Source organism: Pelodiscus sinensis, chromosome 28, assembly GCF_049634645.1.
Source record: "Pelodiscus sinensis isolate JC-2024 chromosome 28, ASM4963464v1, whole genome shotgun sequence".
NCBI lineage: Eukaryota > Metazoa > Chordata > Testudines > Trionychidae > Pelodiscus > Pelodiscus sinensis.
Genome location: NC_134738.1, coordinates 11,391,367 through 11,413,533, shown reverse-complemented (window position 1 = coordinate 11,413,533; position 22,167 = coordinate 11,391,367). Strand labels below are relative to the sequence as shown.

At 56.9% G+C, this 22,167-nt stretch overlaps 2 protein-coding genes and 1 pseudogene across 2 annotated transcripts in view; 2 read left to right on the top strand and 1 right to left on the bottom strand.

Moving 5' to 3' along the window:
• The window catches only part of PPP3CC (protein phosphatase 3 catalytic subunit gamma), a 288,696-nt gene that overhangs the window by 122,490 nt on the left and 144,039 nt on the right, over positions 1-22,167 (top strand). The gene's annotated exons all lie outside the window — the stretch shown is intronic.
• Positions 1,939-13,584, top strand: POLR3D (RNA polymerase III subunit D). Its single transcript, XM_075910660.1, has 9 exons — positions 1,939-2,074; positions 4,118-4,295; positions 5,865-5,908; positions 6,178-6,329; positions 7,042-7,166; positions 7,903-8,080; positions 8,853-9,124; positions 9,879-10,031; positions 11,619-13,584. Exons 2-9 carry the CDS (start codon positions 4,131-4,133, stop codon positions 11,739-11,741), a joined length of 1,212 nt encoding a protein of 403 aa, XP_075766775.1. The 5' UTR covers positions 1,939-2,074; positions 4,118-4,130; the 3' UTR covers positions 11,742-13,584.
• Positions 15,455-15,889, bottom strand: LOC102446484 (profilin-2 pseudogene; annotated as a pseudogene).

Genomic DNA, 22,167 nt, shown 5'->3' with positions numbered 1-22,167 from the left:
TTTCTGAGAGGCTGGTTTAAAAAACACCTTTCTCTTTATGTGTGAAAATGAATACTATAGCAACAATTTCAGCTAGTGGGATTTTCCCTTAGGCCTGGAGAGCCCTCTTGCATTGCCTCCCTCCCTCCTCTCCTGCAGAGGTGTTAAATTAAAGCCCCGAAACACTAGAGATTTTTCTATTTTCACTTAGCACTAGTGAGGTGATACCTGAGGCTGTTTCCTAGCAGGCAGCAGCCACAGAGAGGCGTCAAGGATAATTACAAAGCTGGGGCTTGATTTTGAAAAGCAACTTTGGGCTTTTCTCCAGCAAATAATTACAGGCCCAGTTTTATGGGGTCAAATAATTCGATGTACCAGACTTCAACAGATAGCTGCTTGGCTGCCTCCTGGAAACCAGGTAATCTGTGAAGCGTGTGGGTTTGCAAAATTGTGTCTGAGCATAGAGCTGTATGGGTGTAAAATTGCAAGTATTTGCAACCCCAAGCATTTGAAAATCACGAGCCAGTCCCTGGAGAAAATCAGGAGATTTTTTTTTTAAGATGTTTTGGTTTCTGAGTTTTTGGGTTGCATTCAGGTTACGTTGTCAAGCTTTTCTCCAAAATGAGAGCTTGAAAGGTATTTTTTCTTTAAACTTAAAATCAATTATTGAAATCTTATGTAACTAGTATCCTCCAGAAGCTGGGGTGTGTAAGAAAAACAATAAATAGCTCAAGACCAATCTTCCCTTTAAGCTGTGCAGCCACCTAGGAAAGATTCAAATGCTGCCCAGCTGATTAGCAGATAGCCCATGTAACCGCCACAAGGCGGATTTGAACCTAGGATCTCTGAAGCGGAGAATAACCACACACCGAAGCTGTGTCTAGACTGGCAAGATTTTGCGCAAAAGCACCTGCTTTTGCGCAAAATCTTGCCACCTGCCTACACCGGCCGCGAGTATTTGCGCAAGAACACTGACTTTGTACTGTACAAAATCAGTGGTTCTTGCGCAAATACTCCGACGCTCCCGCTCAGGGATAAGCCCTCTTGCGCAACTGTTTTTGTGCAAGAGGGCTAGTGTAGACAGCCAAGTTAATTTCTTGCGCAAGAAAGCCCAATGGCTAAAATGGCCATCGGAGCTTTCTTGCACAAGAGAGCTTCTACGCTGGCATGGATGCTTTTGCTCAAAAGCAAATCTTTTGCGCAAAGGCACATGCCAGTATAGATGCTCTCTTGCGCAAATACTTTTAATGGAAAAACTTTTCCGTTAAAAGTATTTGCGCAAAATCATGCCAGTCTAGATGCAGCCCTAGTGTGGTTACTCCCACAGCTGGCAGGGTGCGTGTCTACTGGTGGTGCACATCCATACATGCTTGGGTGCACGTAACAACATTTATCCTGCACGTGGGTGGCAAACAAGGGGGAGCGTTGCTCATGCCTGGCAATAAAAACCACAAGAGTTGGCAACACCCTTGCAAAGAATGAGAAGAGGGGCATCCGGGGCTCGCAGGTCAACGTGAGAGTTTGCTCCCAGCTGACGAAGCCCCCAAAGGGAAAGAAAGGCTCTGCAATCCAGGCCCTGGCCGGACTCTGCTTAAAACCCAACTCGCAACACAGGGTCAGCATCTAGCAGCTTCCCCCGCCCTGGGGCATCCTCATGGCCTAGGGTGCTCCGGGGGGCTGGCAGGGGGACGGTGGGGCCAGCAGCACCACTTATGCAGGACAGAAGAGTCTGGACTCCTGGGTCCTCTGCTGGATGGGCCCACTCATTGCCTTTAGCACCCTGCCTCAGTTTCCCTCCCTGCCCACTAGCAGCTCCCTTGTCCCCAGGGAGTGGGGGAGGGGGAGCGCCCCTCACCAAGATGGCGGCCCCTTCCTCCAGGCCAGAGGTCGCCCCTCACCAAGATGGCGGCCCGCTCGGTTTTCCCCCCCCTGGCGCGAGTGCGCCCTGCACAAAGATGGCGGCGCGGCCGGAGTCCTTCCGGTTTTCGCTGCCCCGCACAAAAATGGCGGCGGGCCGGCGTACGCGTGCGCGCTGGAGTTGAAAGGTCCAGGCTGGGACCAAGCGTCCTCCTGGCTGCTGCTGGGCGAGGCCGGGGTAGGAGACGGGGGGGGGGGCGGGAATCTGGACTGGAGGGGGGGCTGAGCCCGGGGGGGGGGGAGTCTGGACTGGGGGGAGGGCTGAGCCCGGGGGGGGGGGGGGAGTCTGGACTGGGTGGCGGGGCTGAGCCCGGGGGGGGGGGGAGGGAGTCTGGACTGGGGGGGAGGGGCTGAGCCCGGGGGGGGAGGGAGTCTGGACTGGGGGGGGGGCTGAGCCCGGGGGGGAGGGAGTCTGGACTGGGGGATGTGGGGGGGTCTGAGCCCGGGGGGGGAGGGAGTCTGGACTGGGGGGGAGGGGCTGAGCCCGGGGGGGGGGGAGTCTGGACTGGGTGGCGGGGCTGAGCCCGGGGGGGGGAGGGAGTCTGGACTGGGGGGGGGCTGAGCCCGGGGGGGGGGAGTCTGGACCGGGGGGGAGTCTGGACCGGGGGGGGGCTGAGCCCGGGGGGGGGGAGTCTGGACTGGGGGGGAGGGGCTGAGCCCGGGGGGGGGGGGAGTCTGGACTGGGGGGGAGGGGCTGAGCCCGGGGGGGGGGGGGGAGTCTGGACTGGGGGGGAGGGGCTGAGCCCGGGGGGGGGGGGAGTCTGGACTGGGGGGAGGGGCTGAGCCCGGGGGGGGGGGGGGGAGTCTGGACTGGGTGGCGGGGCTGAGCCCGGGGGGGGAGGGAGTCTGGACTGGGGGGGGGGGCTGAGCCCGGGGGGGGGGGGAGTCTGGACTGGGGGGGGGGCTGAGCCCGGGGGGGGAGGGAGTCTGGACTGGGTGGCGGGGCTGAGCCCGGGGGGGGAGGGAGTCTGGACTGGGGGGGAGGGGCTGAGCCCGGGGGGGGGGACTGAGCCCCGGGGGGGGGAGTCTGGACTGGGGGGGGGCTGAGCCCGGGGGGGGGGGGAGTCTGGACTGGGGGGGGGGCTGAGCCCGGGGGGGGGGGAGTCTGGACTGGGGGGGGGGCTGAGCCCGGGGGGGGAGGGAGTCTGGACTGGGGGGGGGGGGCTGAGCCCGGGGGGGAGGGAAACTGGACTGGGGGATGTGGGGGGGTCTGAGCCCCGGGGGGGAGGGTGTCTGGATGGGGGGAGGATGAGCCCTGTGGGGGGATCTGGACTGGGGGGGCTGAGCCCGGGGAGAGGGGCTGAGTCCTGGTGGGGTCTGGACTGGAGAGGGGGGGCTGAGCCCTGGGGGGGAGCTGATCCCCAAGCCAGCAAAAGGCAGATCACCTACAGAAAAAGGACAGCCTGAGCTGGGAGGCTGAGCCCTGGGGGGATCTGGACTGGGGGGCACTGAGCCCATGGGGGGTGTTCACCTGGAGGAGGGATTGAGCTTCCTATGGGAGTGGGTTTGGAGGCTGGGAGGGGGGTTTGAGCCTGACGATGGGTGGGGTCAGAGCTCCCTATGGGACGGTGCGTAGAGATGGGGTAAGCCTTGAAAGGGATGGGTCTGAGCCCTTTGCTGGTGGGTGTTGAACTCCTATAGTGGGGGGTCTGAAGACAGGGGCAGCTCCTTCTGCTGCGGGGAAGGCGTGTTCCCTTTTAGCATGGGCTCTGGAAGGTCACTGGGCCCCTGCCTGTGGGGAGAAGGAAAGGTGTCCAAGCCTATGTGACAGGGTGGGGGGGTCTCCGTCCCAGTACAGCAAAGGTTCCAGGTGGGAGGTGGCTCTGAGCCCTGATACAGTGAGGCCTGGGTGTGTGGGCCCTTATTTCTGATCCCCTGTGGGGGGAGCTGGTCCCCAAGTCAGCAAAAGGCAGATCACCTACAGAGCTCAGGCTGTCCTGTGATCAATACACCTTCCCTGCCCCTCCCCACCCGGGCCCTTCAATTAGTCATCCCCTGGGTATCTTGGGTCCCCTTTGTCTCTTGTGCTTGTTAATGCATTGTCCTAGCAGTTATCCTTATTCCCTTTCCTCTCAATTGCAACCAGTTCCTCCTCCTGACTGCGCGGTGTCTGGAGAGTGAAGGAATCATGAAAGCTGCTCAGGAAATGGGTTTCTAGGGATCAGCTCTTTGGGCTGCTGGACGTTTCAGCCACATTCCCACTGATCTCTCTCCTGCCCAGGTAACTGGAAAGGATGTCGGAGGGGAGTTCAGGCAACGATGCTGGCAACCCAGGCAGCCTCCGGCCTGGACTCCCTGGGGCACGAGGGCTGATAGGGAGGAGACCTGCCACCCCAATTACGCCTGGGCGCCTCCCCTCCATCCGTTCCCGAGACCTTACCCTCGGAGGCGTAAAAAAGGTAAGTGTCCCCGATCGCCCAGACGAGACTCCTCTCCTGACTTTCTTTAACCAAATGAGTGGCCCGTAGAATACATTTGATCTCAATTTATAAGACCTTATCCTGCACCCCCCGGGATCAGTACCACTGACTTTACCAAGTGCTGGATCTAGCCTGTAATATCCATGATTTGGGGCTGTACTAATGACTGAAAACACATAGTTACTGCTCCAAAGGGTTTGCCCCCCTCAACAGACCTGCTTAAATCCTGTTGCGCAGACGCTTCTCTGAAGGATGCTGCTAATTGTTCTTGGCTCATTTTCAGAGTCTAACAAAAGCTGCCTCCTACTGACACGCAAGAGCTTAGAGACCCAATTTTTTTTAATTACAATAGTTTGTGTCCACTTGTGCTTTGTATCTTGCTGCCTGGAGGAAGGGGCATACGCTAAACACAAACTGCTTGGGTTAAAAAGTAAGTTGTCCGTTTTGGAATGGCTCACGCCTTCCTGTGCAGATAAGGAGGAGATGACGCTATGTTGACTCTTGCTGTGATCTGATATGCCAATTCCTGTGCAGAATAGTTGTTGGAGCGATCAGAACGCTTCTCTGACACTAACTCGTTCTGAGGCCTTGGCACTTTCTGTTTCCTTTTCCCATTTGGAAAGTGGGGGAACACTTGTCTACTTGCCTTATAGGGCTGGGTGTGAGGGTCAATCAATTAATGTCTGAAGAGAAGTCAGAAAACAAGTCTTAGATTAGGGGTGGGGAACCTAAGCTCTGGGGACCGGATGCGGCCCCTGGCTTGCCTGGATCCAGCCCATAAGGCATCTCATTCTTGGCTCTACCCCAGATCCTACAGGGGCCACAAAATAGTCTAACCCCAGCCCCCTGGGCATGCGAGTGTGTCTTTCTGGTCAGTCAGGGACCACATCAGAGGGGTGGGGTCCTCTTTTTTGGGGGAGGGGCTTCTTTTGTGTCGCCCCCCAACTGATTTTTCTGTGGGTCAGTGGCCCCTGACCCAAAAAATGTTCCCCACCCTGCCTTCAATCAACAGCATTATTCAGGCATTCTCAGCCTAGGCGTGATCTTGCCAATCTCTGGGTGTTGCCATCTCCTCTGTGGCCTCTTCTTTTAAAGGCTGCCCCCTAACCTGTCCCAGTGCCTCATGGGCAATATGTGTAGTTGGAGCTTCTACCTTCTGTAGAGGTAACAGGACATGCTACATTGCCTCAGTTTGTAATAGTCGGATTGGTTCTGTGCCAGGCTTCCTAGCTCTTGTTTGTAAAGCATCTTTCATGCACAGATACTGGACTAATCCAGGCCTAGGTGGACAGTCGGGTGCCGGTGCGTAAGACGGCTTGTAAACAGCCACACCCATGGGCAGAACCATGGTAAAACTGATGCAGAGCACCTCCCGAAGGCAGGAGTTACATCCAGGGTCCAAAACTTGCCCCTCTTAGGATCTAACACAATGTTACTAAGCTCAGCAGCAGATGGTGGGGCCACCCGATAGCCCCTGTTTAGTTTCTGTGGCTTATATTTGTACTTTCTGAACAAGCATCTCAATCTGGTTTTTGTTTTGTTTTGCAGAAAACGTTCACCCCCAACATAATTAGCAGGAAGATCAAAGAGGAGTAAGTGGCCGGCTTACGCCGTATCTCAGTGGAGTGGAATGTGATGATCTAAAACTAATGTGTATTGGTGGCCGTGCACGATTAAACAGCCTGCAGGTTCCACCCCAGAGCTGGCCGCATGGCAGCAGTCGTGCTAGACAGTTTGTAAAATATTCTGGCATCTTCTGCGTGTATGTTATTGTTAGAAGATGTGCGCGAGGGTTGCGTCAAGCGTGCTAGGGTTTAGCAGGAGCATTTCAAACCATACGCCCTCTGCTCTTTTCCTTCAGGCCGAAAGAGGCTGTCTCCATCAAGAAAGAGAAGAAAGAGAGAGATCGGGATCGGCAGCGAGATGGCCACGGGCGAGGCAGAGGGAGGCCGGAGGTCATTCAGTCCCACTCCATCTTTGAGCAAGGCCCAGCAGAAATGATGAAGAAGAAAGGTACCATTAGCAGGGGTTGGGACATCCCTTGTGGGCGGGAGGGTGTTGCAGAAGCCACTTTCCCAGAGTCTCTCTCCTGCTTTGCTTCTCCTCCGTGGAGATAACTCACAGCTAAGGCCAGGGATAGAGATGGCTGCATTTGGGTGGTGGTGAGAAGGATCCCCGGGTCCCGCTTATATGTATCTTGGACTGCAAAAGCCCTTTGGGCTGAACGGCGATGCCCCCGGGTTGACGGACGCTGGTGCTGCCTAGATGCTGGCTCAGTCAAAGTGGCGCTTTCAAGCCTAGCGAGCTGAGCTGTGTGGGGCGGAGGGGTTGATGATCAAGTTCGAGCTCCTAATGCCACGGGGATGCGGCAGCCGAAATTCTAACTCGTCAGCTGCTGAGCCAGTCACTCGGCAAGACGTGTGTGTTTTGCACCTGGACTGCGCTCGCGCAAACGGCGCTAACTCGTGTAGTGGCTTGAGAGAACACCTTGCGGAGAAACCCAGCCCTGAGCTCCCCCGCCCCACCAGAGGTGCCATTCCCCTAGGCCAGGCTGGAGGCACATTGGCAGGTGAGAAGCATGTTCTAGAGTTGAAGGAGGGGACCTCCGTCTGCTGGCCTCTGAATCCAGAGCCACTCCAAGAGAAGGGGGGGTTGACGTCCGGCGCTCAGCAAAGGGGTGATCCCTGTTCCAAACCTTCACCCCGCGCTGTCCTCTTCCACCCAGGCACCTGGGACAAGACTGTGGACATGACCGACTTCGGCCCTTCCCACATCATCAACATAAAGAAAGAGAAGAGGGAAACGGATGAGGAGACCAAGCAGATCCTGCGTATGCTGGAAAAGGATGACGTACGCAAGGCTGGGAGGGAGGGGGCAGGGCTAGCGTTCTCCAGCCAGCTGGAACAGAGGAGCTCACTCCAGGATAGGGTTGCCAGGTGTCCAGTATTCACCCGGACAGTCCGGTATTTTCACCTCTTGTCCGGTATTCTCTGAATTTTTTTAACCGGACACCTAAGATATCCGGTATTTTCTGAATATTTCCCTGGCCAGAGGCGAAAATGCCGGGCACCTGGCAACCCTACACACACTCAGCGCCTGGCCACCCCACCCCCCTCGAGTTCCCCCCCCAGCCCCAACACCCCCAGCCCCCATGCTTACCTGGTTCCCCAAAGCTGCCGGCACAAAATGGCTGCCAGCCAAAAGACCTAGGGGAAGCAATGCCCTGGGTCTTAGTGCTCAACCGCTCCCCTGTTCCTATCCATGCACTCACGCTTAAAGGGGACATGCTGGGTTTTTTTGTTGTTGTTTGTTTTTCCCCCTCAACTCCCCCCCCCCCTTTTTTTTCCTCTCCCTTCAACAGAATTTTTTCCTGGTGGTTGTGTTTTTTTGGGGGGGGGGGGATTTCGGTATTTTTGTTTCAACCGTCTGGCAACCCTACTCCAGGATTGTTCCACTGAAAAGGGGCGGGGGGGTTCCCCCGCCCCAGGAAAGAAATGAGGAGGGCTGGCGTAGCTCTCTCCTCTCTGCCGCTGAGGGATGTTCTGCTTTTTTTACTCTTTCCCCCTCTCTGCCTTTCCCCCGCCAGTTCCTTGACGACCCGCGCTTGAGGAACGACATCCGGAACAAGCCGGTTCAGCTGCCGCTGGCCCACTCGGGCTGGCTGTTCAAGGAAGAGGGGGATGACCAGGAAGACATCAAGCCCTGGGTCTCCAGCACCGACATCAAGGAAGAGAAGATGGAAGTGGATTTGCCTGCAGTGAAAGGTGTCCGCTCCGAACCCATCGTGGTCGGACTCTGCTGCGATCCCAAGGGGGATACGTCCCAGGGCTGAGCTTTCACCAGTCCTAGTTGCAGCCTCGCAGCTTGGATGCCTGAGTAGGGGAACCCGGAGCTGGTTGGTGGCAGTGAACTCCCAAAGTCCAAGCATTACAGCTGAGGTTACTGGCTCTTGGCCAGGAGGAGACCTCCTTGGCAGGTCTAGTATGTTTGCTCTGACCCTTCCATTTCTAGCTCCTTACCCCATTGTAGGGAGCAGAGGCACATCAGGGCTTCCCTTACTGGAAGAGAAGTGAGGTCCAGAAGTTGCATGGGATGGAGGGAAACCTCATGGGGATGTGACCATGACCAGTTAGTATGCTGGACCATTGACAGCAGCCCAAAAGGTACAGTGTAGTTAGCTCTGACCCACGATAGTTCTTGTCTCCAGCCCTTGAGAAGACGGAGACGCCTCCTCCCCGTCCCCCCGGAATCAAGGGTTGATTCCAGGGTAGCCCCAGCTTTCACTGGGTGTGACGTTACCCTCCCAGTCACTGAGGTCCAGGTCTGCACGGTGCTGAGAACCTCGATTCCCACCAACTCCAGCAGGAGGCGAGGGTGCTAGAGCCCAGCTTTCTTCCTGCACCCCCGGCTGCCCTGCTGCAGTGGCTACAGCCCCCGCACAGTGACGCAGACACTCCCGGCGCGTGGGCCGGTTGGGTTGCGGGGCAGTGGTGATCGCCCCGCACGGGGAGCCTGCAACCTTGTCTCTGCTCTTAGTGAAAGAGGAGCCCCGCGACGAGGAGGACTCGGAGCAGCCGCCGGCGGTCACCAAGCCAGCTCCGGCAAAGGCACCTCCCAGCTACCCCCAAGAGATCTCCGTGGCAGAGATGCTGCAGCAGCTCAGCCTGAGCAAGGAGGAGGAGCTGGTCTTTTTGCAGCTGCCGGACACGCTCCCCGGGCAGCCGCTCACGCAGGACACCAAACCCATCAAAACAGAGGTGCAGAACGAGGAGGGGCAGCTGATGGTGGTGATGCAGGAGAAGAGCCAGGTAGGAGGCCCTGTAGGGAGGGGAATGAGATGGATGTTGCAGCAAAGGGCAGCTTGCTGCACATCGGGGGAGCTATATGCACCGGTTGGGGCTGGGCGCTAGAGAAGCACGAGGCTTGGGATTGTGGGTAAAACCTAGCAAAGAGCCGAGCCCTGTCCGACGGCAGCTCCCTGGTGTGCATGTGCAACGGGAGGAGGAGGAGCAACACCACAGACTTCGTCCCTTGTGTTGGCGTTTCTGGGGAGCTGGCTGTGTCCTGCAGTGACATCTCTGGGGTGGGATGGGGGCCCAGAGGCAATTTGAACAGTGCTCCCCAAACCCCTTCCCTGAGTCCTTCACACACACCCAGAAAACCCCCAGGATTTCATTGGTGCCACGTGTGCAGGCAGCTCTGTCCGTGTGTTGGCTCGTGATCATTCCCACTTCCCCCAGGCCAGGAGCCCAGTCTGTTGGCCTGTGGCATCCTGGCAGTTCGGGCCAGGTGGCAGATCCGCTTGCAGCCTCACAAGGCTCGGGGGTGGTAGACCCTGCTGGAGCTGGCACCAAATCCTGAAAGAGGCAGCTAGCGTCTCCCCAGTGACACGGCGCACGTGAGCCTTGCTGCATGGAGGAGGCGGCACGTCCTGCGGGCTCTTTTGCTCCTCTCCGGAGAGACTCTATGCAGGGGGGCACACGTGCGTCCCAGCTCCTGGCTGGAGAAGAGCCCGGGGCCAAGGTGCTGGACCACGCGAACCCCGCCCATGTCTCTCCACAGGAGGGCAAGCAGGCTGATCACATCTGCACCCTGGCGGACCTGCCGGAAGGGCAGGTGGGGAAGCTGCTGATCCGCAAATCGGGGAGGGTGCAGCTGGCGCTGGGCAGAGTGACTCTGGACGTGACCATGGGGACGCCCTGCTCCTTTCTGCAGGTAACCGCTCGCTCAGCGGCCGGCGGGCAGGGCCAGCGCCTCGTCCTGGCCCCGCTGAGGGGGAGGGTGACGCGTTGCCAGCCTGGGGAATGCTTCCTCCACTGCCGCTGTGCATTTGCAGCCCTGTGCCTTGTGTTTCAGGGCTGACCTGGCCTGAAGGGGCCCCTCTGTGGTTGGGAGGAGCATTCCCTGTCCGGGGCCCATTCAGTCTGGGGTCTCTTGACTAAGATGGCTAGTGAGAGTAGCTGTCGTAGCAGATTCTGTGACCCGCGATGCCTGTCTCCATGGCACCTGAACACCATCGTCTGGAGCCCTAGCTGCTAGGGATTAGCCTGAGGCTCCCCTCAGCAGCCCCCGGGTAGCAGCGCCTTTCCTCCGCTCTCCACCTGGGCCTGACTTCAGCCAGTGCCCCAGAGGTGCAAGGTTCTGTAGCTACTGGGGATGTAAGCGACTAGTCGACTAGTCCTTCCCCCCCCGGCCCCTTGCTGCCTCTATTGGAGGCAGCAGGGGGAGGAGCAGGAGCCGGTACGGGGAGGAGCTAGCTTAAAAGCCGGTTCCACAAAGACGGTGCAGGGGAAGGTCGCGGGGACTGGGCGCAAGCCAGCAATCAGCTGATTCCCGGCTCGCGCCCAGTCCCAGACGCTGCCCCTCTGCTTTTGAAATGTATTAAGAGCCAGCAGGCTCTCAATAAATACATTTAAAAATTAGGAGCGTAGCCGGGGGGGGGGGGACCCAGTGCGAGCTGGGACAGCTGATTCTCGGCTCGTGCTGGGTCCTTCCTGCTGCGCACCAGCCCCTTAAATGTATTAAGAGCCGGCAGGCTCACGCCGGGTCCCTCCTGCTGGGCACCAGCCCCTTAAATGTATTTTATGCATTTTAAAGGCAGAGCCGCAGCAGGGTTAGCTCCCAGGCTGGGAACTGCAGCTGGGAACTGTTTATCGACTAGTTGATTAAACTAAATGTAGATACTAGGGATGTTACATCTCATTTCCCCAAGCCATCCGCTTGCTGTGCCCTGCGGGGAATGAGAAGAGCTGCTGCTGCTGTCTTATTGGGGGCCAGAAGGAGGCCCCATGACATGAGGGTGTGTTGCATCTACTCCCCAGCACTGGCAGTGGGGGGATTTATCTTAGAGACGGGGGCTGGAGGAGAGAAGTTCAGCTCACTTGCTTTGCAAAGAAGTGGGGTGGGGAGCCTGCAGTTGAGCAAGGATTTTGCCTACTCTAGTCACCTAGCTGGGTCTGTAACCTGCACAAAGGGGATCTAGGTGCCCAGGCAGCTAGCAGATGATCTACTGGGTTTGGCTCTCCCAGCTGGACAGGAACCGCTCCCCCGCCCTCTTCCCCCCCCCCCCCCCCCGCCCCCACGACAGAGCACTGAAAATGGGTGCTTGATGGGAGCGTGACTCGCTCCTGCAATGACTGAGGGCCCGGGCATGACACTAGAGCGTTGCGCTCTCAAGGAGTCGTGAAGATGTGTTTTCCTGAGCCCAGAATCCCAGGGGATGGGCGCTAGTTACTCATGGACAGGCCTGTCCACAGGGGCAGCTCTCGCTGTGTATAATGGTGTCTCCTGTCTTGTTGAAAGGAGCTGGTATCCGTGGGCATCGGCGACAGCAGGACTGGCGAGATGATCGTCCTGGGGCACGTCAAGCACAAGCTGGTGTGTTCCCCAGACTTCGAGTCCCTGCTGGAGCACAAGCATCGATAGGCGAGAGGCGAGAAGTGCGGGGGCAGGGGGGAGTTCTCTGGCTTTCTCCTCTCCTTTGTGAAGGTTCAGGACAAGCGGCAGCGACTTGGAATCTCCCAGCTGGGCTGCTCCTCCCACCCGCCCAGGACCCCCAGCGCAGCTCCGGCGCCGTTCTGGCTGCGGGAAGCAGGCGCGTCCCCCAGGAGGCTTGCCCGTGGCCGTGCGATGCCCTCTGTGCTGCTACATCGCCCACGGGCATCTGGCACGGAGAGGCCTCTTCTCCGGGTTCTTTGCTGGCTGAGCTCTGAGCAAGAGGCATGAGGAGGGCTCCTCCCCTCCAGCGGTAGCTATAATTACAGGGGACAGGTGCGTTCCTGTCCCGCCTGGCACAAGCCTGCACATGTCTATTCCGTGTGTAGATGAACTCTTCCCACCCTGTGCATGTAGCAAAGCCCGAGTAACTTCTCCTCTGCCTGGGGGCCTAGCTGCGGATCGGAGACAATCGGGGTTCGGGTGGGTGCGGCGTAGCCTGCCCGTGGGGGGCTTCCCTTCAGCCCTCTGGGCTGTGTATGAGCTTGCAGTGTCTTCCCATATCCACTGCCTTGCCCTGCCCGAGTCCCCTCACCCAGCCAGCGCCTGTGACAAAGCCCCTCAAGCAACGTCCCTGCCATTGAGTGAGCTGCCTCTGCCGGCCTCCCACGCCCTGCTGGGGAGAGCCCACGAGCCAAGCCCACGGCCCAGCCTGGGGACAGTTACGCTTTCGCCAGTGTTTCCCCTTTGGGCTGAGCTACCAAGGGAGCTGTTCCTGCCCGCTCTCGGCCCTGCCTGTCCCCACGCCCAGGCTGGAATCCTGCCTCTCTCCCTAGGCTGCAGTCAGACGCAGCAGGCCCATGCTAGCTGGCTCCGGCTCCCACGTAGGGGGTGTTGAATTGCGGCGCAGCTCTGCCGAGACCCGCTGTCAAGGTCCCGGAGGCCGGGCTTCGGCCTGAGCCTGCAAATCTACGCTGATGCCAAACAGCTGGAGCCAGCTGGCCCGGGCCAGCCCCGGGTTTTTCTTTGCAGTGTAGACGTGCCCGGAGGCAATTCTGTTCTGTGCAGCCATTCGGTGCCTTGCTTTCACTGCCCCCCAGAGAGACGCACTGCCTCGCGTCCTTGCTTGTGTCCCTTTAAAAGGCTAGGCCCTGTGCCGGGCAGGGTGCGATTCGGCCTTGTGGGTGAATCTCTCCGCACCAAGGCGTGAAGGGGAGGAGCCCTGTTTGCCAAAGTCACTTTGAACTCCTAAGTGGGATGGGCCTGTTTCAATTTTCCAGCCCGCCCTGCTGGGGAACCATTGGAGAATGTGCCATTAACTTCACCCACGGCTCGTCATGCTGTTGAGAGGAGTCAAACATTAAAATGTGGCCTAGGTCCCAAATCCAGTCAGTGCCCTTCAAGCTCCTCCCGGCCCCTGTTTCTCCCAATCCCAAAATCTGGCTGGTTGCTGATGGGCCCAGTGCGTTCATTGTATTATTGAGGCTGTGGAGGAATAGGCCAAGTCCACTTGTGTACAATGGCCGCTAGGTTCTGGAGGACTCCACAGAAACTACTTCGTTCCACCTCTTCCGCTGAGACTTCAGCCGCCCCGAATTCCTCGCCCGTTGGTGTGAGCAGCTGACGAGAGCCGTCGACCTCCCCGGCGGCTTGCGCCGAGGCAGCGGATTCCCACTGGGGCGGTCGCTCTCAGCAGACCTCTGCACTTGACGCGGTGGGAGAGCCGGAGAGAGCTGCCCTCGCCGCAGTGTGGCGGGAAGGCTGCTGGACTCTACCAGCAGCGTTTTGTGTGGCAATCCAAGTGGAATAAAACTGCTTCTGAGTGCCCATGTGGGATGTGTGTGGGCTACAGTTTATTCCTGGCTGGCTGCAGCGCATCCTCTCTGTTCTTAGCGTCTTGTGTGCGCTCTCGCCCTGAAACTCACTGCTCCCTTCCCCTCCCCCAGCGTTTGGGAATCTGCCCGTCCTTCCTGCAGTTTCCTACATCTTGGCATCCTCGAGGTCACCTTTTGCCCTCCTAGCTCCCTGCACCATTGCACCTTCCCTCAGAAGCATCTTTTTTGCCTACCCTCGGTCTCTGACAAATTGTCACAAGTTGGGTCAACTGAGACTGATTCTGGGCAGTGTCTGTGGGGTTCGTTTCTTCTCCACCCTGCCCTCCAAACCTGCTGTGTGGGAAGGGTTTGGTACCCTCGTCTGCTCCGTCCCTAACCCTTGTGGAACATCTACCGATACCTCTCTAGGAGAGTCATTCAGTAAATATTCACACCAGTTAAAACCTGGGGCTGCTGCAATTTTGATAGAAACCTTGTGAAATCTCCAGGCGTTATCTGACGTTACCATCAAACCTCCCACTCCGCTGTTCAGGAGGCAGTAGCAACATCTCACTCGTCCAGATAATCTGCTTTATTAGCACTGAAATCTGGGTCTGCACACTGCGGCAGGCAAGGGCGTGAGAGGGATGTCTAGCTGCGATGGCTAAGGCTGATGGCCAGGTTGCCCATCACTGTTGTTCTTTGGGTTGGCTTCCATGGTTTTATGTCCCTTGCCTCAAAGGAGGGTAAAATAAGGTGGAAAGGGCCGGTCTTGGTAAGCCCAATTTGCCTCTAGCAGTTTGGCTGGCTTCAGATGCAACCCCCCTGCACAGTTATGGCTTTGATGAGAAACACGGGTGTAGCACAACCTTTCGGTGACCCAGCTTGCCAACGGTGTCAGGGACATCTTGGGGTCAGGCGCCGGTCCCTGAGAACTGCTCTGCCTAACTCAGTGGCCAGAAAGGTCTTTGTTATTAGAAAAGCCTGGTTGTTGCGGATCTTTACAAAAAGGCTCTTAATCCTCTGAAGGTGGGTACCGTCTGTGCTGGCAACTCGTGTCTCTTACATGTCAAAATATGAGTCGTGGCCGTCTAGCGACTAGCTATTGCTTTGTCCTTTGTGAGGATATTGGAAGAGCATGGAGCCAAAAGCAAACCCTCTTGGAGGGGGGTCCGGGCTCTCAGATCTTTAGTGTGCTGTATGTTCCCCCTCCCTTTGTATTGGCCAATTGGCTGTTGCTTTGCCAAGCAGATGGATTTGGCCAAATACACTTGGGCTTACGTCTACACTGGCATGATTTTCCGGAAATGCTTTTAACGGAGAAGTTTTCTGTTAAAAGCATTTTTGGAAAAGCGCGTCTAGATTGGCAGGACGCTTTTCCGGAAAAGCACTTCTTGCAGAAAAGCGTCTGTGGCCAATCTAGACATGCTTTTCCGCAAAAAAGCCCCGATTGCCATTTTTGCGATTGGGGTTTTTTTGCGGAAAACTACTGTGCTGTCTACAGTGGCCCTTTTCCGGAACAGTTTTCCGGAAAAAAAACTTTTGCCCGAACGGGAGCAGCATAGTTTTTCCGGAAAAGCACTGATGATTTTACATGAGATCGTCAGTGCTTTTCCGGAAATTCAAGCGGCCAGTGTAGACAGCTGGCAAGTTTTTCCGGAAAAGCGGCTGATTTTCTGGAATAACTTGCCAGTGTAGACACAGCCCTGGAGCGTTGCCCCATAGATCAAATGTTCCATTGGGCCAGAGCGGCCGTAGAATGCTCCCACCTCTAGCGGTAACAGGGTGCTCTAAGGGCAGCATTAGACCCGAGTGGCGATGTGGTACTCTGCAGGTACCGGGGAAAAGAGGAACGCAGGGCCAGGGTTGGAGGTCGCTCAGGGTTTGTCTTTATTGGTGCAGTCTGCTCTTGATGTAACGCGCCATCTTGAAGGCCTTCATGTTCAGCGTCCCTCCCTGGATCCCCTTCTTGCCCACAAGAATGAGGCACACGGGGCTGGCCAGGGCGACTGTGACAGCATGGGTGTAGGCGTCACTGTTCTCCTGCTGTTTGGTCCGGAGGTCCATGGTGTAATTGTGGGTGTCGTCTGCATAGAGATTGTCCCGGATCACCAGACACCTGAGCCCGCCCAGCGTGGCTCCCCTGGTGAGCAGGGCATCTCTGTTCCGGCCCAGGAGGGCTTGGATCTCCTGCTGGCTCACGTTTGCCAGAACCCCGCCGGGGTGGGCCGCCAGCAGCTGCTGGTGAGCCACGGAGATCACCGCTGCATCGCAGCACAACCCGTCTCTCATCGAGCTGCTGACGTACTCCTGCCAGCCTGACATCCTGTGGGGCGGGGAGCAGTCTATGCCGCTGACCCGGGAAGGGGGGAGGAAAGTTCCTCTTCACTTGGCGCAGGGTAAGGAGGCCCCTTGCTCGAACCGCCACGTTCCGCCCATGCAGTCTCTGTCCGTGAGGGAATGGCTTATTTCAGGCCAAGCGGAGGGAGAGGCTCCGTCTACTGGGACATTGTGCGCTTCCTCCCGAGCCCCACGTGAATCCCTAGAGCTCACCAAACGAGGCTTACACGCCGGACTTCCAGACGCCGAGATCCTGCTGTGGGTGTTCTCTGCACCAAGCAACCCCCACCCGTGATGCCCTAAGCAGCTGGCCCGTGGGTGTGGGGGCTTAGCTGCCCTCCATGGCTTCTGAGCTCAACTCTGGAAACCAGCGAGTGCTAGGACAACAATGAAGTCGTGTCTCCTTGTGATGTCACAGTGTCCCCTAACCGATGTCGGTCTGAACAGTTGGTGCGTCCGTTGCTGTGGCTGCAGGACTCTCCTTTACCGTTTTTTCCTTGCGCTCTGCGTGGGGGAACACACGCGCTGATGGAATTGTCAGGCCTTCCTCCTCGGCGGCTGCGTTCCTCCTTCCCAGCCAGCATTGCTGGAGCAGCGGGGTTCAAACTTTTTTTTTTCTCATGACCCGGATGAAGAAAATTGTCCATTCTCATGACCCAAGATAATTTGACTGGACTGGGGCTGAGCTTTGGAGTGGAGGAGGGGACTCCAGTTTGGGGGGGGTCAGAGCTGGGGCAGGAGGGGCTGACCTCGAGCAGCACCCGGGCAGCGGAGGAGCTAAGGCAGCTTCCTGCCTCTCCTGGCACCGCAGACCCTGCTGCACCCTAGAAGCAGCTGGCAGCAGGTTCCCAGCCCATGGGAGTGCAGGGCTAGTGCTCGGGGCAGCGGCAGTGTGGGGAGCCGTGCGCGCTCTCTCCCCAGCCGTGCGCGCTCTCTCCCCAGCCGTGCAGTCTGCGGTGCCAGGACAGGCTGGTAGCTTCCTTAGCCCCCCCACTGCTCACCTGCCCCCCCCTCCAGCCAGGAGACCCAGCGCCTGACATTCCAGGGCCCAGTACCGGGCTGTGACCTGTTGTTTTGAAACCCACTGCCCCAGAGCAGCTATTTTAATTTGAGGCTTATTCTGTAAGGACCACTGCCCCAGAGACCGCCAGCCCTTCCACCCTAATGTCCTCCAGCTTACAGGGCTGCCCCCTCGTCCGTTTGGGCATTACTGCCCCCTGCCTCAGTTTCCCCTGCTCAGATACGCAGGCCTGGGGTGACAACCAGTGCACCTGTGGCCGGGGCAGCTGAGTGGGGGAGCCCGGCCGGGGGAAGGAGAGAGCATGAAGCTGTTCTGCAAGAAGAAAAGCAGAATTTACAAACGGAAATAGAGGCTGGAGAGGAGGCATTTGCTCACTGCCTCCATATCACCTAGGCAAGGCAGGTGAGGTGAGCCCTTCTCTCGAGCTAACGTCTGGGGGCCCGCTCACGAGGGGGGAAGGAGGCAGCTGCTCCAGGGCCTGGCGGGGCAAAGAGGGCAGGTGCCCTGGGGTCCAGCCATTGCTACCGTGGCAACAGCCACCCCCAGAGCTCTAGGCCACATGCACCATGGACCGGCTGGGGGGGACCAGCCTCCACCCCTCCCTGCTCCTGCTCCTGCTCCTTCTACCCAGAGCTACCTCCTCCCACCTTGCCCAGGGCTGGGCAAAATCAGCCCCCCTGTGTGAGAAACGCACATTGGAGCTACACCCGTATGAGACAGGTGGGAGGTGCACAGCCCCCCCTAAGCCCCTGCCAAACTTTTAATTGTCAATGGGGTGCCCCCACTTGTCCCCTCCCTGCCCCTCGGGGCAGCCCTCTCTCCACCCGCAGGCGCTAGTTGCCACTGGCTACACCAATCTTGTTTTCACCGATTACGTTATTACGCCTCTGCTGTTCTTACGGCTGCTTCCCCGGGGGGGATACCCGCAGCCGGCACCACAGAAGTGGAGCGAAATAGCTCAGGTGAGGAGACGGCAGGGCCTGGGCTCTTCAGGCAGCAGCAGCTCTGGCGCTGACTTGGAGCTAATGGTGTGAACGCGCCCTCTGGTGTAAGCGGCGGGAGCCACTTTCTCCAGCCATGGCACCAGACAGGGAGGGCGCAGGGGGGAAGTGGGAGCCTCTCGCCCTTCCCCAGGGGCTGAAGTAGCTGCTCCCCACAGAGGGCTGGGTTGCAAGCCGGGGAGAGGGAGGAAAGTGCTTGGCCGTGCCCTTTCTTCCTTGCCTCCTGCTGGCCTGTTGCCTCCTGGCGGGTGGTTTATTAGCAACGGGGAAGGTTGACCCCATCCCGGGAGACGCCTGCTGCAGAAAGGCTCGGGCCTCTCGCACAAGCGGCCTGCACGCTGCTGCGACCCGGGGTTGGCCGTGAGGCTGGAGGGGGGCGTGAAATATTTCCACACCCACAGGGTCGGTCTCTGAGCCCCGGCTCTCTCCCGGGCAGCACAAGACTCAAAGTGGAAACTGCCCATTGCGGAAAGCTCCCACGAGAGGGTCCTGAGGCCAGTGCCTCTGAGCATAGGAATCGATCTCCCAGGGAAGTGCTGTCGTTAAGGACTGGGATGAGCATAGAGGACCGGTGCGGTTCTCCCCCGCTGGGCCAGAGCAATATGCCCATAAAGGCAGGGTCTCTATGGCAGGATAGGGACCGGTCCCCCTACATACGTGGTCCCAGCACTGCAGCCATGCACATGCAGCTCCGGCCCCTGGGCCGTAGGTTCCCCACCCCAGCAACAGGGCAATAGCTGTGTTCCTCCCCGGCAACCTTTGCAGGCTGGTGCCATCTGCCAGTGCCCCCTGCGGCCTCGCTCTCTGGGCAAAGGGGTTTGTGTAGGGCTCTGATGTACCCCGGGAGGCAGCGGCACGTCCCCTGGGGACTGGAAGCAACGGGGTCTGGGCCGAAACACCAACTGAGATGAGAAAAAGAGTATTGGCTCCGGAAGCAAGCTCAGCCAGATCCCGTAAGGGAGAGAGGTGTGGCTGGCCAAGGCAGCTAGGGAGGGGCCAACCCAAGCGGTGATGCCAGAGAGAGGGGGCCCTGCTGCCCAGAGCAGGTAGCTTCCGCTGGGATTCTGAACCGATGGCCTGGGGACCAAATCCAGCCCTTGCCTGGATCTGGACCCTGAGGCTCAGAGTCCCCTTCCCCCCCCGTCCCTCGCCCAGCATCAGGGAGCCATCGCTGGCGCTCCTGCCCTGCAGCACCCCCAGCTACCTCCTGCCCAGCCCTCCCACCTCCAGCCTGCTCCTGCACCCTCCCCAACCCCCCAACTCCCTCCCACGCCAAGCCCACTTCCCAGCAGCCCTCTCCCACACACTGAACCCCTGTTGGTCCCACCTCAGGGCCTAGGGTGGTCCACAAAATCTACTATACCCTGGGCCTCCCTAGTCTCTGGTGTGCAAGGACAATGTGGGGAGCATCTTTCTCCTGCGTCGGGGGCCACGTTTTGGGGGGGCGGTTGGGCAGGGGCTTTGCTTCTCACTTGGAGGGAATGTGCGTCAGCAGCAATGTTCCCTCTCATCGCTTCCATCCACGTGTGGAATAATTTGATGTGCACTGAGGCATGTGCATGTGCACGGCCAGTAGAAGCAAATACGGCTGTGGGGGCTCTGCTAAACAGGTAGGCGGCACCGGAGTCTCTCCTGAGTGGAAGCGCCCAGCTTCCGGGGAACACTGCTCCGCAGGCCGAGGTGGGTCTTTTCCTGAAGGGCGCAGAACCCGAAGGACCAGCCTGGTGATGCTTCTGCTGGGGAAGCATCCACCTGTATAGGCGGCCATTCTTGCTCAGCCCAGGGCAGCGTACAGACGCTGGTGTGGGAGCACTGAGTGACTCCTTCCCATTGCTTGATGCCTGGGGTACGGTCATCGTTGCTTGCCCATCTCCCCTGCTCCTCTAGTTGGGGGGAATTTTGCATTGTCCTCTCCCTCCCCCTACACATCCTGGCCCTCTCTCCCTCACTAGCCCCCTAACCAATTAATGTACATCTCCCCATAGACAGCTGCAATCAGGGCCGCATTATGACTTTCATGGGCCCTAGGCGTTTTGCCTTCGTGAGCCCCTTCCTCCATTAAAAAAAAATATTAAAAATTATTTTTGATATAACTTTAAATACTTCAACATTTTTTTCTGTTTTAGGCAAAATTTAATAGATTTTCATGGGCCCTAAAAGTTTCATTTTTTTCTGATGCGAGGAAAAAAATTAAAACATTTTCCTTGACCCTAAAAGTTCATTTTTTTTCTTCTGATTTTAAAAGAAATTAAAACATTTTTGTGGGCCCCTAAAAGTAGTGTGGGCCCTAGGCACTGTGCCTGATGGATAAGTCGGCCCTGGCTGCAATGTCGCTTTATAATTATCTGTTTTTAAAGATACCAAGTTCTTTCCAAACGGATGGTTATAGATGAGCAAGAAGAGCTGGTAAGTGGGTTAAATAATGTGTGGGTAATTCATTATTGATTATATGTGGGGACATTACCCCTCCTCTATCTCATCTGCCCCTCTCAGCATGCTGCTGCTCCTTTATTGTGGGTCCAGAGAGGGAAGAGACTGAGGTAACCCTGGAAGAGGGGTATCAAAACTCAGTGGCTGCGTCTAGACTGGCATGATTTTGCAGAAATACTTTTAACGGAAAAGTTTTTCCGTTAAAAGTATTTCCGTAAAAGCGCATCTAGATTGGCAAGGATGCTTTTGCGCAAAAAGTGCTTTTGCGCAAAAGCATCCATGCCCATCTAGATGCGCTTTTGCGCAAGAAAGCTCCGATGGCCATTTTAGCCATCGGGCTTTCTTGCGCAAAAAATGAAGTTGCCTGTCTACACTGGCCCTCTTGCGCAAGAGGGCTTATCCCTGAGTGGGAGCATGAAACTGTTTGAGCAAGAAGCACTGATTTTGTACAGTGTAGACAGCTGGCAAGTTTTTGTGCAATTGCGCAAAATCTTGCCAGTCTAGCTGCACCCAAGTCAGTGCTGATGTTTTTCCATAGCTCACTTAGAGTGAACGCTATCTGCACAGACGTTAGGAAAATTGAAATATAGCCGTTCCTAGGAGTGTCTCACACTCAATAAATGTCCAATTAATGGGTGACTAGAAGGTTTTTCACAGGACTAATTAAAGAATTGATTTCTGGGGAGAGGACTTGGGACGTGTGCTACCATCTGCCTTCCTCCTTGGGTCTATTTCCAGAACTTCCAAGCAGAAACAAAACGAAGCGTCGGAGAATCGTCAGGCTAAGATGAAGCAAAACAAGATACTGGGGACGGAAGGGAAGAAAAGGGATTCTGGGCACAGTTACTTCCCAGTAATCAAATCATGTTGTTACCTGCACAAATTTCTCTATCCCTTCCGCACTGTAGGGTCGCACCTTGAGCCCTAGGAACTGGGTAAAGGTGTATGTCCCTACAGAGTATGTCAAACATACATCTTTGGGTTCCTTTGTCTTTTACATAGAAACCCAAAGATGTATGTTTGACAATGTCATTACACGGCATGGGGATCTCGAGTCTTTTAATACCTTCAGCAGCGTGACAGCCCTGTAAGTGGGGTCCAGGTCTGTGCTGTTCTGTGTTTTTGACGTTATTTGCTCCATTAGCTGGTTAGTAAGAGTGCCTGCCCTGTAATCCGGGGGGCAAGTCACGTTCCCCTGAGTGCATTGCAACCTGGAGCAGTGTGACTCACCTCCCTATAATTCAGGGTTAGGTTTCTGCCTTCTTGCAGTTTTGGCCTCGTGTCCTGCTAGCAGTGTAGTCAGCGTGAATTGGGATGCACCTCACATCGCGCAGATGTATGGGAAATACTTTGCTCTTTAATACCTTTTGAGCATGACCGCCCTGTAATTTGGGTTTGGGTCTCTGCTTTTTGCTCCCTGGCATTATGCACTTTTACCTTTCTAATTAAGTGACTTCCCTGTAATTGGAGTGCTGATCGAATCCCTCTCCTTTATAAGGGATTATTTTAGGCCCTTTCAGAGTATGACTGCCCCATAATCAGAGTTCAGGTTTCAAATTGGCTTCTGTGATTACGTTCCTTAGTTCAGGTCACTACACAGTAATCAGGGTTCTAGTCTTGGTCAAATTTAACACTGTGGGTGGAGTGACCTGTTCTGTTCTGGGAAGATCCCCCCTTTGTTTGGTACAGGTGTGTTTGGGAGAGCATGTGATACAAAGTGGGTTTGAAATCTTTTTATTTATGAAATGTTTTATTCAGATGATCTTGCTAATATTGAGAAACTTCAGAGGGCAGCCGAGTTAGTCTGTACA

Bases quoted from the DNA above. Each gene is read 5' to 3' on its own strand.
- POLR3D (XM_075910660.1), top strand. From the start codon at position 4,131: ATGTCGGAGGGGAGTTCAGGCAACGATGCTGGCAACCCAGGCAGCCTC. The intron at 6,330-7,041 runs GTACCATTAGCA...TCTTCCACCCAG, and splicing joins AGAAATGATGAAGAAGAAAG to GCACCTGGGACAAGACTGTG. The intron at 8,081-8,852 runs GTGTCCGCTCCG...CTCTGCTCTTAG, and splicing joins GGATTTGCCTGCAGTGAAAG to TGAAAGAGGAGCCCCGCGAC.